At 42.3% G+C, this 16,799-nt stretch overlaps 1 protein-coding gene and 1 pseudogene across 1 annotated transcript in view; one reads left to right on the top strand and one right to left on the bottom strand.

The window, feature by feature from the left end:
* The window catches only part of VPS41 (VPS41 subunit of HOPS complex), a 184,738-nt gene that overhangs the window by 82,398 nt on the left and 85,541 nt on the right, over nt 1–16,799 (bottom strand). Inside the window, exons 6-7 of the mRNA XM_077781123.1 lie at nt 11,709–11,771; nt 9,926–9,991 (exon numbers count right to left, since the gene is read on the bottom strand). Coding sequence (XP_077637249.1) covers nt 9,926–9,991; nt 11,709–11,771 — 129 coding nt within the window. The remainder of the gene's footprint in view (nt 1–9,925; nt 9,992–11,708; nt 11,772–16,799) is intronic.
* Nucleotides 5,492–6,081, top strand: LOC144245763 (rRNA-processing protein FCF1 homolog pseudogene; annotated as a pseudogene).

The raw sequence follows: 16,799 nt of genomic DNA, 5'->3' as shown, positions 1-16,799 counted from the left end.
GGCAGAGAGAGAGGGAGACATAGAATCTGAAGCAGGTTCCAGGCTCTGAGCTCTGAGCACAGACCAACGGGGGCTCAAACTCACAAACGGTGAGATCATGACCTGAGCCAAAGTCAGATGCTTAACCAACTGAGCCAGACACCCCTAATGGTTTTTCTTACTATAAAATTAATGCATATTTTCTTCAAAAAAAAAAAAAAAAAGTCAGAAAAATGCCAGTGAAGGCCAAAAAATAATCCTGTTAATGTTAATATTACTAATATTGCTAATAATTTTATATATAGCCTTCCTATTACATTTTTACATAAAAACAAAAAAGAATCACACTATACACATATTTTTGTAAAGTACTTCAAAAGAGGCAATGTAGCAAACGTTGAGCATTTTATTTTTACAACGGAGAGAAAAGCTGACATGCAGGAGCCAGCTGTGCACTCACAGCTGGGCCCGTGCTCTCTGGGTGAGGAGGGACAATCTTACAGAACACCACCATCAGACCGGGCCTCGTGACTGCGAAAGATTAGGATAAAACTATGGCGACTCCATAACCATGGACAAAGTAGGAACATTTTCCAACCACATCAATGACCAAATGTGGCCCTATCCTGGCTAAAATGAGACACTGCTGCTTCTTTACCAATTACATTTTTAGCCTTGATTCTTTCTTCCCCCTAGATAAGATTTATTAACATACCCAATGCGAGAATGACTCTTGCTTCCTGAAAGCACCCAATCTAGAGCGAAGCCCAGACAGCCCCTCTCGCCAGTCCCAGCCCTAGAATTCCTTTCTGACACCCTCTTCCTCACAACCCACAGTCGTATACCTGGTGGTCTCTGCCTGCAGGGCAGTGAAACAGCTCAGTCACTATTGTTAGACATTTTGTTCGTTCCAATTTTCACTGTTATAAACTTCAAAAAGGTATAGAGGCTGAAACTGAATTAGAAAAGTTAAAGGAAACAAACAACAGGGAGAGAAAATACAAAGGCAAAGGAGTGCAAAATCAGTCCATGGGGATGGATACATATATATACATATATATATGGAGACATACACACACACACACACACACACACACACACACTCTTCCCACCTAAAAGACTTGGAATACTCCTTTTCCACAAAATCACCATTCTGATTCATGGTCTAATGGTCTGGCTGCTTTCCACCAACAGCAGTCCACCCATTTACTTTTGGAAATGCCCTGCCATTCCTAAAATCCAGGACTGTGTATTCATAGCTCCTAACATGGACCGTGACACAAAGTTGTGCTCAAGAAGCAGATTCAAATCAAACGGTCCTGTGAAACAACTACAGTAGTAGTTGAAATTATGACCCTTTGCTTTAATAGCCTGATTTAAAAAACAAAAAAAAACCTCCCGAAGGTAATGACAGTATTTGTACAGCTATACACAGACGGTGAGGGACAGACAGAAAACACCTTGCAGTGTTAACAACAGTCAACTGATATTAAACCCCACAAGAAAACGAGCAATCTGCAGTAGGAGATTATTCTTACAGAGTCATTAACTACTCAAAACACTTAAGAAAAATCACAGTGCTCTCAACATGCAAAGGAAGATGTTTTCAGCAAGGAATAATGGATGGTTTGATTGCTCCAGGAAGATAGATGGTAAGCTCTGCATCCAAATTCAGGGGAAGGCTGCAAACAATAGGGAAATATTACATTGGGAAAAGCGAGCTGAACTCATTAAAGAAAAAAGGCTTTTATTGTCAACAGGCTTTTAATGGATATGAAACAGAGAAATTGCTGAAGAAATTAAAGTTGCCACAGATCCATCTCAAAGACTTTGGGAATCCTCCATATGTTGACATCAAATAAGCAATTAGTATTTGAGACGAAAAAACTTGCTTTTTTAAAGCAATGAAGAATGCCTCTTTTAGACAATAAACTGATTTCTCTTTTAAGAACGGGATTTCTATTTTAGCTTCAGCCAGCTCAGTACATGAAGAAAATCCCACCAAAATATACTTTCTACAACATAGCGGTATCACAACTTGGCGTTACATACCTGAACACTGTGAAGGTTATACCTGGGCTGTACTTCCTAGGAATGGGTGGTTTTTAATCACTTTTGGTATGCTTAGGGCAGGAGACGAATTTCTAGTAATGCAACCACAATTTATAACCTCGTACTTGAAAAAATGAAGGTATCTATGCATAATGGTTCAACCTGCAACCAGCAGGATGTAACATTTGTACGTACAGTCGTCTGACCACCTGCAGAAGTAGCATCGTGAAGATCTACCAGAGAGTGGGCCGGGCAGGATCACTGATGGTCCAATCCCTTTTGTCCCCAAAGCCCCTGCTCCAGCCTGAGTGGAAGACAGCAAACATGGAAGGAACCACCTCTCCATTTCACGGGCAGTGTTTCACGGAGCTGTCAGGATTCTAGAAAGATCTGCATGAGTACAAAAAGCTGCTCTACTGAATCCCCTTCCAGAAAGGAGTCCGAATGCAATCTGGGGGGTGGTGGTGGGGAACAGAATGCCATCTGAATTTGCAGATCACTGTTGGAAAATTCCAGAAGCTAGCTGATGCTACCGTCTCCATCCTTCAGGTAAAACCTGCCAGGAGCCTTCAGCCCTGAACAAGGAAGCGCTTCTCATTTTCTGCGCGCGGACCCTTTCTTTGTTTGCCGACTGACATTTTCTAGCTTACAAAGCAACCTGTCCCTACGGCCAGGTGCCTTCATTCTACCTCGCCGCAACGCCAAACAGCTGACTCATTTCTAAAAATGAGCCAAGCTGCAAACAGCATCATGAAAATTTAATAATTTGTCAAAGCGGTAGAACCCACTGTTACGAAGTGTTATTTCAGAGTTCAGAGGTAAAGGTCGCAGGAAGCTAAAATTTATCTGCTGACAGAGAAAGCTGAGAGCAATTAAAACAAAACGAAACAAAACCCATCCAGGTAAGACCTGCTTGGCAGGACTTATTTCTAAACTAGAAATCTCACTGTTATGCTCATGCATTAGAATTGTGGCTACACACGACGTTATACTTAAAAAAGAAATCCACAGGTTCACAAGTTTGGAAGCTCTCTCAAATGGTACTTTTAAGAGATGTGCTTTTTCTTGCCTTCCCGCCCCCCCAACATGGAAACAAAACAGAATTTAGAATAAGCTTTTTATGCTTATGTGTCAAGCAGTGCAGTCCATAAATCCAGCAACGGCCTTCAACTGCTCAGAAGTTACCTTGAAAACTTAAAAATGAAAGCTTATGCCAGACACAACTGTCGCTTCCTCTTCTTGGTCCCTGCTGGATAAGGAGCAATCTCTAAGGACCTCAAAAGCTAGAACCTTAAAAAAGGAAATACCAACAAAGGTGTCAAACGACAGCCTCAAGTTGTTTTCTGCTACGTTGCTCTTCTGCCGGCCTGGCCGGCCCGAACTGTACGTTCTAACTACCTGAAGAGACGTTTTTACAAGAATCAAACTTTTTAATAAAATCAGAACTGAAACATTACATGAGGCATCTCTGTTAATTATTCTTATGGATGTCTCATTGTAGGGCTTCCGCCTTCTTAATTTCACTTCTCGAGTCTCCGTGCCATGCTCGCCACTGTTTACAGGTCTCAGGTGATTTGGATATTCATTCAGATGTCAGTTCAAGGAAGATCAGGGCTCTTAAGGGTTAAGAACGCCTTTCCTCCACATTCCACCTTCATCTGGCTAAAATACTTTCTCGTTTAAAGGCGGAAGGTCATAACCTCTCAGTTACACGATATTTGTCTTTGCTCTCTTTTCTCTCTATAGGATCTGCTATGTGTTCTGAACGGAGAGGTCTCGATATCTACAATATATGATCACTGCAAGGTCATCGCCATTTGCTCAGTGCTGGACTCTTCAAACTTGCTCTGCTTAGTTTATGGTGTTGGTTGAAATTGCACTTGGAAAGATCAGAGTTGCAACTGGGCCAATGTCGTCTTGTTTTCCTCATTTTTCAAAGGTATAAAATGCCATAACTTAGTTACATAAAACAAAAAAAAAAGCAGATCCTTCTAAAAACTTGCCAACACTTTCAAAATGGAAATGATCATTTCACAGTAGTGCCCCCTTTTTAATGTCACCTTCTCAAGGCTTTTTTCTTCGTTGTTAAAATCAGAGATACATTCTTTAACGAAATTAGAACTCTTCCCTGAAATGTCTTCAACCTAATAGGTGTATTTTAAAACAAACAAAGCACACTAATTCCAAAACCAGGCAGCATAAGGGATCTTTAAAAGTGCATACCATGCACACAGAGGAGGAAAACATTCTAGAGATTTCTGCAAACGGCACCAAAGTGGTACACGTGTTGGAAATCCCTAGTTATTTAACTGTGTACAAAGAGGTCATTATAGTTTATTGAATAAACACTGCTTTTTTACTGCTTAATACATATTTATATAAAAAACTTCAGGGATCCAGAGAAATCAGTCAATAGTATATATATTACAAGTCCCTGAGTGGAAGATACCTTTACATAATATTCAAGCCTTTAACATACGTAGGAGAAATTATGATGGATTTTTTTTAAAGAGAAAGAACTCCAAATCAAAACGTTTTAAGAGCACGTAATTTGTTTATCATCCCATTAATAATCACAGCAAAATTAGAGATTCTAAAACCTGAATTGGCACAAGGATAAATAGATTGAAACAATTCAAAGTCCAGAAATAAATTCTCACATTTACGGTTGGCGGATTTTGGACAGAGGCCGAGACAATGCAGAATAACCTTTTCAACAAAGGAGGAGGGACAGCTGGGCGTCCATATGCAAACAAATGAATCTGGATCCCTACCTCACACCCTACACACAATTAACTCAAATTCTAGACCTAAATGTAAGAGTAAGAACTATGAAACTCTTAAGAAAAAGACACAGGCATGAATCTTCATGTCCTCGGATCAGGCAATGATTTCTTAGATATACCACCGAAAGGATAAGTGTCACACACACAAAAAAACGTGTTGTGTGTGGGGGGAAGTTAATGGAACATCATAAAATCTACAATGTCAGTACCTCACAGGATATGGTCAGTAATGGGAAAAGACAGTTCATAGATGGGGAGTGAATATTTGCAAATCATGTATCAATAAAGGACATGTATGAACGATACACAAAATTTTTTCTACAAGGATACAATAAAAACACAAATATTCCACTCAAAAAATGGGCAAAGAATCGGAAGAGAAATTTCTCCAAAGAAGACATGCAAATGGCCAAATCAGCACATGAAAATCAGGAGTCATTAGGAAAATGGAAATCACAACAAAACAATAATGAGATATCACTTCACATCCAGATGGTTATAATCAAAAAGATAAATGATTTAATACATTTACAATGGCATGAGTAATCATAGTATTCTTTACATCAAAACATCACATATACTTTTATCAACCCCAATATATTGAGCCCGACACGTTAACACTTTAGTGTTTTTTCTTTTAAATTATTTTAGAGTGCGGCGTGAACACGGGGAAGCAAAAGAAAGCAAGAAAGTATGCAACCATGAAGTGAATGCTTAGTCTCCGAGATCAGAGGCTTAAAGAGAAGGACAGATTGAAACCTAAAAAGAAAGAAAAGAAAGATCCCAGTGCACTCAAGGAAAGAGAAGTCCCCCAACATCCTTCCTGCTTATTCTTCCAATACAACACACAGCTGGGCCCGCCTTACCACATCCTGGTTGATACCAACTTTATCAACTTTTCCATTAAAGCCAAACTCGATTTAGTACAATCAATGATGGACTGTCTGTATGCCAAGTGTATCCCTTGTATAACTGACTGTGTAATGGCTGAAATTGAGAAACTGGGGCAAAAGTATCGAGTGGCTCTAAGGATTGCCAAGGACCCAAGATTTGAACGATTACCATGCACACACAAAGGAACCTATGCAGATGACTGCTTAGTACAGACTCAGCACACGCAGCACAAGTGTTACATTGTGGCCACAGTTGACCGGGACCTTAAACGAAGGATCCGGAAGATCCCTGGAGTTCCCATCATGTACATTCTAACCATGGGTACAACATTGAGAGGATGCCAGATGATTATGGAGCCCCTCGGTTCTAATTCTAACATTCTAAAGATAGAGGTCCTGTGCCTTCCTTTACCAACTTTTTCTGTTGCCAGTTCATAAAGCAATACGCTGTAGCATGAATTATTCTTACTCATTTGCTCTGTTATGAGCTGAGTATGGTTAAATACGCTCATTGTTTGATATTGTTTTGAAATTGATATTTTGTATCATTTTGAATTTTGTTGCATCTTTTTATAAATCAAATGACTGCACATATAAAAAAAATAAAAAACATTATTTTAATATTTTAAAAATAAAATTTATTTTATTTTAATCCTTGGGATGCCTGGGTGGCCTAGTTGGTTAAGCGTACAACTTCAGCTCAGGTCATGATCTCATGGTTCATGGGTTTGAGCCACGCGTCGGGCTCTGTGCTGACAGGTAGCTCAGAGCCTGGGGCCTGCTTCAGATGCTGTGTCTCCCTCTCTCTCTGCCCCTCCCCCACTCGTGTGTGTGTGTGTGTGTGTGTGTGTGTGTGTGTGTATGTGTGCGCGTGCGCGCACGCATGCACGCGCACATGTGCATTCTCTCTCTCAAAAATAAACATTAAAATTTTTAAAAATTATTTTAATCCATAAACTTTAACTTAGTATCACTTTTTAAAAGTTTTTCACCAGACGACTTGAATGGTTTTTATTTTACTTTCATCTTATACACTTATAATTCAACATCGTTCTGTGCTGGAGAAGAAAGGTCTACCTATACATTTCTGGAGAAGAGACTAGAAAAAAAGAAATCAGAATGCTCTCACAGAACAATGAACACAGAACAAACTGTCAAGTAGTCCATGATAACCCAAGAGATGAACCAAACCCCTGATGTTCTTGCCTGCTCAGCATCTGGTAAATTCCAATTATACTGCCCATCACATGTTCATCTTCGTATAAACTCCACTGTTTCCCAAATCACCCTATCTGCCCTTAGAGGTTGGACTCCTTGATTGCCTGCATGATGCTCACACGTCTACACAAGGAGCTCTGGCCTGAAGAGCCACATTCCCACTATCCTTCCTCAGGATGCTAAGTAGAAGGATGAAGAACATGTGACTGACACAGTTCACCCAGGCATCCTGCAGGGGGTCAAGACACCCCTGTAGCGATACTACGGTGGCAGACTGGAGGAGACCACGGGTATCCCTCACAGTATAAAAGCAATTACTAAACTTCATGAATAACTTGATCATTAAGAACACAGATTAACACAGCACACAGAAAAACTCCACCTTCAGAGTTTGAGTCCTACCATTTGGACATCACCACTCCTTATTATCTCAGATATCTTCTTTCACACCAATAAGGTCAAGAAATAGGGGACAAGTGTAAAATTTCTAACTCCTCTAAAATTGGAAACTGGAACACATAAGTGCATCCTGCACTAGGAAAATACTTAAGCCAAAATGATTTATCAATTTTATGTATCTGAGGGATTACTATTAAGAGGGCAGATGAAGCGGATTCCCCAGCCCCACTTAAGCCCTCAGATGACTGCGGCCCCGGCCCAAATGCACACTCGGAGAGACTCTGAGGCAGCACTACAGAAGTAAACCACTCTGATTTCTGAACTGTGAGACACTAGAAGTTTGTGGTTTTAAGCCACTGAAACAACAAACACAAAAATCACTCAGAATTCTTTATTCCCACTGAGTTTTTTTTTTTAATGTTTATTTATTTTTGAGAGAGAGAGAGGCAGAGGGAGGGAGAGAGAGGAAGAGCACATGAGCGAGCGAGGGAGGAGCAAAGAGAGATAGAGACACAGAATCTGAACAGGCTCCAGGCTCTGAGCTGTCAGCATAGAATCCAGATCAGGGCTTGAACTCGTGAACTGGGAGATCATGACCTGAGCTGAAGGCAGACACTTAACCGACTGAACCATCCAAGTGCCCCTATCCCCACTGAGTTTTAAATAAAAACATGTGGGTTTACAATAATAGCTTAGTGAATTTATGCTGTATGTCACCTAAAAATTTTTAACTAGAGAAGTATTTCATAAAGAAATAGCTTAACAAGAGGAATTAAAAAAAATTTTTTTAAATGTTTTATTTGTTTCTGAGAGAGAGAGACAGTGTGAGCAGGGGAGGGTCAGAAAGAGAGGGAGACACAGAATCTGAAGCAGCTCCAGGCTCTGAGCTGTCAGCACAGAGCCTGATGATGGGCTCGAACCCATGAACCATGAGTCATGACCTGAGCCAAAGTCAGACGCTTAACTGACTGAACCACCCAGGGGCCCCAAGAAGAGGAATTTTAAAGCTGCTCCTTCCAGAGGTCAACAAAGACGAGTAAGATAGTGGTTTTGTTTTATTTTGTTTTTTTCCAGGAGTGAATCAGCTGCAGATCTAAACTAGAGAATGTTAGATTAGGTCTGTAATTCCCACTGACTGATCCGTACTTTGGTGTGAGGCTCATGAGGGTACAGGCTAAGGGTAAAAACGAGCCGGGGGCGGGCAGGAGGGAGGAAGCTGGCTCACAACCAGAAATCAGAGCTGGGCAACGCTGGCTTCATGCCGTGGGATGGAGCTGGGGTCTATAGGACCCGCCGCTCGGCCACGACGATTAGCTAAAACCAGGGCTTGAGAAGTGCCGGCTGACAACCAGCATGGGTTCCCGCCCCATCCATCCAGGAAGGAGAACCAGGGCAGACGGCAGACAACTACCGTGAAATGTTCAAAACCCATCCAGTGGCTGAGCCTCACAGAACATTCCACAGGCACATGCACCACAGCAGAAATAACCACGGGCCCCCTCATTTTCACTGAGCTCTAAACTGGGTATGGAGCGGAGAGTCACTACTCCAGTACTGTGACAGCATTTTGTTATAAAAACAGTTAAAAAAAATATCACTGGTTAATAAATAACAGAAGGCAATTGACTTGATTTAGAAGCAGAAAGATTCTTTAATTTTAGAATTTACTATGTCTATAAACAAACATGTAAATGCACACAAGGATTATTTTACTCCCTTATTTTTAAAACAGCACTAAGATAATGAAATATGCCAGAAACAGGTAAGGAAATAGTCATTAATTGTTCTCAAACTTTATCAAGGCCTGCAAGAGATTTCTACAGTAAGAGGAAAAAACAGGAGTTTAATTGCTCTTTTGTTATTTTTTTAATGTCTGTTTATTTTTGAGAAAGAGCAAGAGACAGATTGTGAGTAGGGCAGGGGCAGAGAGAGGGGGAGACACAGAATCCGAAGCAGGTTCCAGGCTCTGAGCTGTCAGCACAGAGCCCGACGCGGGGCTCGAACTCACAAGCTGTGAGATCATGACCTGAGCCAAAGTGGGACACTCAACCAACTGAGCCACCCAGGTGCCCCATCTCTTTTGATATTTTTAAATGGCACCTCTGTTTTGTGGAAGGGACATTTCAAAGCCCTAGGTAGTTCCAGTAACAGCTCTCTTTTTTCTTTAGTTTTTATGTTTGTTTATTCATTCTTCGAGGTGGGAGCAGAGAGAGAGAGAGAGAGAGGGAGGGAGGGAGGGAGACACCCAAGCAGGCTCTGCACTGTCAGCACAGAGCCCAACATGGGGCTCAGTCTCACAAACTGTGAGATCATGACTTGAGCCAAAATCAACAGTTGGACACTTAACCGACTGAGCCAGCCGGGTGCCCCTTTTTTTCTTGCCCTTTATCTACTACAAAGGAGTATCAGTGAGAGGCAAAGGGGCACATCTCCCTAGAGAGAGGATGAGCTTAGAATTTCACTACATCGGTCTTTCTCAAAATTCCTCCCAGTGAATAGTCAGACATTAAAACTATTACGGATAATTAAGAAGCCAACAGACTCTCCACCCCCCCCACCCCAAAAGAGCAGATGATGGTAGACACACAAAGCATTTACCTTCTTCCCTCCAGTCACGAACTGCTTGCTGCTGGACCTCACGAAATGCGGGTTCACGGCAATGATCTACAAGGAAACAAGGAGCCACCACTGGTTGAGGAGCCACCGTTAAAGCACAGAATGAAAGCTCTTTACGTTACAGGCAGCAGGATCTAACGCTTATCCTAAGATCTAGGTAAGAAGTAATCTATTCAGGTAATAGTCTGCAACTGAGGACCCCGGAGTTTTGTTCTGGGAGGCCAGGTGAAAGCCCAAAGAAGAGAGTCAATTAGTTCTAGTTTCTGGCTGAGTGAGGACTCTCTGAGTACACATCCCCTCTTTAGGGCCCATCGAGGCAGCAAGAGATCATATCTGTAACGGAGTACCATGCGCTGAAGAAACCCAGAGAGAGAACCCAACTGTCCCCCGGTCCGGATGCCTTCCAGTCTTCTCTGCCCCCTCGTTAGCTGTTACCTGGATGGTATCTTGAACAGCGGTTTCATCTTAGGCAACAAGGGCAATCAACTTCGTGTTTTTAGGGCCGGTCTCTACCCTGAGCTCCGCACTCCTGTCTGCAAAACCTCCGTGCCGTTTCCACCAGAGGTACTACGGTTCTCTGAACCCAAGACCAAATCAGCAACGTCCTTACTCAACTCATCCCTCCCTGGAGCTCATGGCATCGCCACACACACCACGGCCGGAGCAAGAACCAGCTCCTCCCTCTCCCGTCGCCCCGTGCAACCCATCCCCGAGGCTTGCAAGTCGGCCTCCTAACGGCTTTCCACGCTCTCATCATCGACTCCACCTTGAGCGTGCCTGACTGCTCCTGTCCCTGGGCTGTGACGCCCTGTCTCTGGGACAGCACGAGGCTTCTAAACTGCCTTCTGTCTGCAATCCCTCTCCTGCTTAGATCACCCTCCGCTCTGCCAGAGCTGCCTTTCTAAAACACACATCAGATCCTATCTCTCCCTTACCTGTTGATCGATAAGTGTCTGAATAAACAAGTGAAAACAACGAATGACCTCTCCCTTCAACAACTCTAATCGTCACTTTAAGGGCCATGACTGTTATCTAAGACGGTCTCTCCTGCCTCTCGCGCCTATCGGCCCTCCAATCTCTACTGTATATAGTCGCCGTATTAATTTTCCTTAAGCTTAGCTCAGTTTATGTCACTTCTCTGCTCTTAAACATTCAATAATTTCTCCTTATCTACCAGCCAGAGTCCATATTCCTTCTCCTGAAAATACAACCGGCCCCAGTCTGCCTCTGGGGCCCTGCTGCCAAGCCCATGTTTTATGCGCCATCTCAACTGGACCGTTTTTGCCACTTCCTGAATACAACTTGAACTTTATGGCCTCTCTGTTTATATTATATCGTTCTCCCACATGGAGAGACAGCTTCTCTGTCTGCCCTGTCCATTTGTTAAAGGACACTCGGACATCCATCCCCCTGTGAAGCTGTCACCACCAAGAACAGCTAGAAGTGACTCCTCTAGGCTCTGGACTCCTTAATATTGTTTTTTACCGCTTTGGGTCCTTAATCACAGACTGTGTGTGTGTGTGTGTGTGTGTGTATTATCTCCCTCACTACAACGAAAGATTCCTAAGGACAGCCTGAGATCACAGTCACATAAGACACATCCTGTGCTCTTTTACACCATGAAATATTGTCTAGTACATTCAAAGTTCTGAAGAGATGCTCACTGATGAAATTGATGCAAGACGGACAGCATTCAAAGTATGATAATCCTTATGGCTTTTGTTGAGAAAATCCTCAGAAAAATTAAAATTTACTGAATACTTACTTTAATGGGACAGTCAAAAGTCTCATGAAATTCTTCTCCAGAATATAGTCCAAACACCTGCACCTAAAAAGTAAAATGGATCCTGTCAGTTCACCAGGACGGCAACAAAGAAGGCTGCTGAGTTGGTGAGAGCACATACTATTGATTAAAAAAAAAGAATATTTAATAATCTAAGGCCCTTGTGATCTCTATCAAATATCCAATGAAAACAATTCTATCAGGGTGAGAGTACCCCACTGCAATTAAGTTTTTATAAGCGCCTCATGGACACAGTTCCCTTTACTCACCACAAATTTGTTTTATTAAAGGGATGACAACTTTTATAAATGAAATAGTTATGAATAGTTTATTAATATTCCTTTATGAACTTCCCATAGGCTATCCCTAAAGGAATTATTTTCTTCCTTTTCCTGAAGGAAACAGGGACTTCTTTTTTGAGTCTTATATATGTGTATATATACGTACATATATACACATACATATATTAGGGCAAGAGATGAGGTGAACCGCACTTCATTTATAATCTTACGTTGAATCTACTGAGTGTACATATATATAAGATTTAAGTTTCTATTTATCACTACCACCCTGAAGACTACTGTACTTGGTTCATACTTAATCTCTTTTCTGAGCGGTTTCCTTAAAAACTGGTTAATATACATATTGTAAAGGGTACGAGTCATAAATTGACAGCTTGACAAACTTTTACGACATAGACATACCCCTATAGATGCCATCAGATCAAGAAACAGAACCTGAGAAGCACTTCTGTGTTCCTTTCCATTAAGAAACACCCTCAAAATGAACCGCCACTCTGAAATCTGTCACCATAGAGAAGTTGTGCTGGTGTTTGAATTTTGTACAAATACAACCATAAACTATTTCACTGGCTTCTTTCACTCAACATTTTCCTCGCTGCCTCTGTCCACACTGTTGCATATAGCAGTGCCTGGTTCTCCGCCATTGCTATATAGTATTTCGACGTATGAATACACAAAACACATACATATCTGCCTTTTGTTGGTCATTTGGGTTGTTTCCAGATTGGGGCTATTATAAATAAGATGCACGCACTGACCACTCTTTACCCGTTTTTTGGTGCACTTAGGTACACGCTGATGAAGGGTATACGGAAGTAGGAAGTGACTTGTTGCCATAGGCTACACATCTGCTCACATTTAATAAACTGCCAAACCATTTCACAAAGTGGTTCTAATCAATTCACACGCTTACCAATAGGGCTTAAGATCCCAGGGGCGCTCAAACACTTGGCGCTGTTAGGGGCACTGGGAACTATTTCCCAACACTTGGGACGTGTGCACTCGGTCTCCAGTCTCTAGAAGAGTTGTAGTATTTTTTCTTTAAATTTGTAAGAATTCACTGCTGAAGCTATCTAGGTTGGACAGCTCTATGTGAGAAAGTAATTATGAATTCAAATATTCAAACAGTTATAAAACTATTCAGACTTTCGATTTCTTCTGGTTTCCATCTTAGTAAGTTGCGAGTGGTTCATTTTTGCAAGTTCAAAGAGGAAAATTTACTCACAATTTAATTGTCGGTGACAAATTCCTTCAGTAAGAGGTAAGTCTTCAAGACCCTCATTTTGTGACGACTGGTTTTATGTTACCATACGCCACGTATGGTACCTGGGCTCCAACAACAGCACACAGTACGATGTAACAGAGAGGGTATTTGATTTACCCTGAGGTAGCCCTTGGAATGTATTCTTGACATGATAAATGCATGCATGCCCCACCACCACCTTGTGTCTCACTGGTTAGAGGGAATCATCATTATTCCACAGTTAAGATCCCTGGATACTAAGGACCAGACCCCTCCCTAGATAAACCAAACAGTGCTGGTGGGCTGAAATGGTATTTTAGCAGGTCCACAACTGAAATTATGCAGCTAGCACTGAAAATCCTTTTCTGCCTCATTTGATCCTTAAAGCAACATGATGAGGTATGGACAGCAAACACCATTATGCCTGCTTAACAGAGGAGTGTGCAGAAAAACAACAGACTTGGCCAAGGTCATAAAGAGCAAGAAGAGTGTTTCAAACCCTATTCTCTTACACACTAACATTATAGGAGATCACCTAAAATATGGAAATAAGAGACCTTTCTACATAAAGTATACGAAAAGTAGAACAGGAAAATACCATTCAAAAGCCTCAAATGTTTACCAAACTAAAGATGAATGTCAGACTCTGAATTAGACAAGTCTGTGATAAAAAGCGGAAACAAAATGGAGCAGACTATTCATTCAAATGGATAAACTTCCTTCTGGCTACAGCAGGTTAAGGGTGGTTTTAAGAACAAAAGTTAGGGTTGTTGTCGTTTTTTAACGTTTTTTTTAATTTATTTTTTAAATGTTTTTATTTCTGAGAGAGAGACAGCGTGAGCAGGGGAGGGTCAGAGAGAGAGAGGGAGACACAGAATCGGAAGCAGGCTCCAGGCTCTGAGTCAGCTGTCAGCACAGAGCCTGACACAGGGCTTGAGCCCATGAACCGCAAGATCATGACCTGAGCTGAAGCCGGACACTTAACCGACTGAGCCACCCAGGTGTCCCAACGTTTATTTATTTTTCAGAGAGAGAGACTGAGCAGGAGGGGGAGGGGGGGAAAGAGAGAGGGAGATGCAGAATATGGAGCAGGCTCTAGGCTCTGAGCTGTCAGCACAGAGCCCAACAAGAGGCTCAAACCCATGAAATACTAGATTGTGAGCTGAGCTGAAGTCAGGCGTTTAACCGACTGAGCCATCCAGGCGCCCCTCGGTGATTTCTACTGTGGGGAAAAGTATATGAGATACACATAAATGATGTAAGAACCCACCGAAAAAGACTGAGGCATCAGTAAATGAGAAGATAAGTATCAGGGCTGTGAATCTAATGGTGAAATTAAATGATGAATTACCAGGGATAAGTGCCCCTTTAAACATTATGAACCCATACTGAAGATGGAATAGTGGACCAATATGGGGGAATCAACAGAAAAGAGATCAGACTGGAATTCTGGGGTCAGTCTCTACTGCTGTGTTTAACTGAATAATCTCTTCGTCAAATAACTGTATTTTCTCCTTGAATATGGAAGAACACTAACTTCACGAGACAAATCTCCTAACTTGATCAGGACAAGCAGGGTGACGTGTAAAACCCTCGATGTTCTGGTTCATTTCACTAATGTGACAAGCGAAACTAGTGGGTCACAATTATACTACGATAGCCAATAAAATCCAAGAGTTTTTATTCACTCTTCTCTCTCCCTCTTGATCTATTCCGCCATCTTGTCAGCTGAATATCATGCTTGTCTGTGAAAGGAGCCTGTTTAATGTCTGCCTAGAAGTTTTGGGTTTAAGGAAGATTTCATCCCAAATAAGAATCATAGAATTAAAGGTCAAAAAGGGCGGGGCTCCCTTTGAAAATGGTACCCTCCAACAACTTCCCCCAACTAGTCACAAAAATACCTAATGAAGAAAGAGCAAGTCCAGAACACTTGGCCTTCTAGACCATCTACTGCAGTCTGGAAGATTTCTCCTGAACTCCAGACCATCTCTTTGGTGGCCATATGAAGACCACAGAAGAGATGTTTGATGTAAAGGAAACCTATCTTCACAAAACAGTAAGGAACATGTGTATTCTTCTCCACTAGAGTGTGGAGTTCTACGGATTTGTCAACCAGAAAACGGGGCAACACCCATCTGATGTGGGAGAACCATGAATGAGGCAGCCAGAGGGTCAGACGACCTCCAGGTAGTGCTTCCCTGGTAACGGCCTCTCTCAAACCCCAGTTTGCACACAGTAGCGGGTCAAGTTCGAACAGGGATGAAGACATAAGCTGCCATTGCATCTAGGGTGGTGGGTGAAGTGACCCTCACAGAAGAGATGGCTGGTTTCCATTTTCTCCATCCACGGAGAGTGTCAGAGGCCTGGGAGAGAGGACAGCAGAGGCTCCCATGTCCCTGGGGGGGCTGCCTTAAATGGATTCCCTCTGGTTAGAGGAAATCAAGCTCTTTCATGAGGCCCCTGTGTGGAGCTACCCAAAATGGTAACAGGCTGGGCCCAGAGCAATCAGACCCAGAATGTGTTTACCAAGCCACATTCAGAAAGAGCTCTTCTCCTTGTTCTGGAATGGATAAACCAGCAACACAAAACGGACACGAGGTCTATAAAAAGGATATCACAGAGCACCATTCCAATGATTCGGAGGGAGATAAAGCATGCTTTCAGGAGTGTTTACTAGTAACCAGAAAAGAAACTAGAAAGCCATCAGGGTGACTTCAATAAAAAGAAAAGGCCTCCATGAGTCTGGAGCAGAAAGACAGGATATGAGAGCTAGCAATTACTAGGTGTTTCTTCTGTTCCTGATGTTATTCCAATTTACAAGTATTAACTTGTTTATTTCTAGTAATCACTGAGGCAGGTGCCATCATTATCCCCATTGAACAGAGGCAGAAGCAGGCTAAGGCCCGGAGAGAAGGCAAAAACTTACCTGCAATCACATGGCTACCATGCAGAATTCCATTCCTACCCACTAGACTGTACTGCCCGGCACTCTAAGACATGTGAGAAGTTGGGGCGCCTGGGTGGCTTAGTCGGTTAAGCGTCCGACTTTCGCTTAGGTCATGATCTCGCGGTTCGTGGGTTCGAGCCCCGCGTCGGGCTCTGTGCTGACTGCCAGCTCAGAGCCTGGAGCCTATTTCAGAGTCTGTGTCTCCCTCTCTCTCTGACCCTCCCCTGCTCACGCTGTGTCTCTCTCTCTCTCTCTCTCCTAGAAATAAAATAAAAATATTAAAAAAAAAAAAATAGACATGCGAGAAGTTGTAAATTTAAAAGAAAAAATTAAATATATGTCTGGCTGATATTAAAACAGAGCTGGGAGCAAGAGAAAGATTTCAGAAAAATTAAAAATCCAAGATGGAGTAAAACGCTACTAAGGCAAAGTGGATAGTGGAATAAAAGCACATCAGCAAAAGGAACAGACCAGACAGTCTCCCCTGACTGCAGAGAAAGAAGCAGGATAAAAACAATGAGAAAGGAAAGCACATACCTCTGTGTGTGTGAGCGTGTGTGCGTGTGTGTGTGTGTGTGTGT

Source organism: Crocuta crocuta, unplaced genomic scaffold (genome assembly GCF_008692635.1).
Source record: "Crocuta crocuta isolate KB4526 unplaced genomic scaffold, BGI_CrCroc_1.0 scaffold108, whole genome shotgun sequence".
Classification (NCBI taxonomy): domain Eukaryota; kingdom Metazoa; phylum Chordata; class Mammalia; order Carnivora; family Hyaenidae; genus Crocuta; species Crocuta crocuta.
This window is presented reverse-complemented; position numbering and strand designations above follow the sequence as displayed.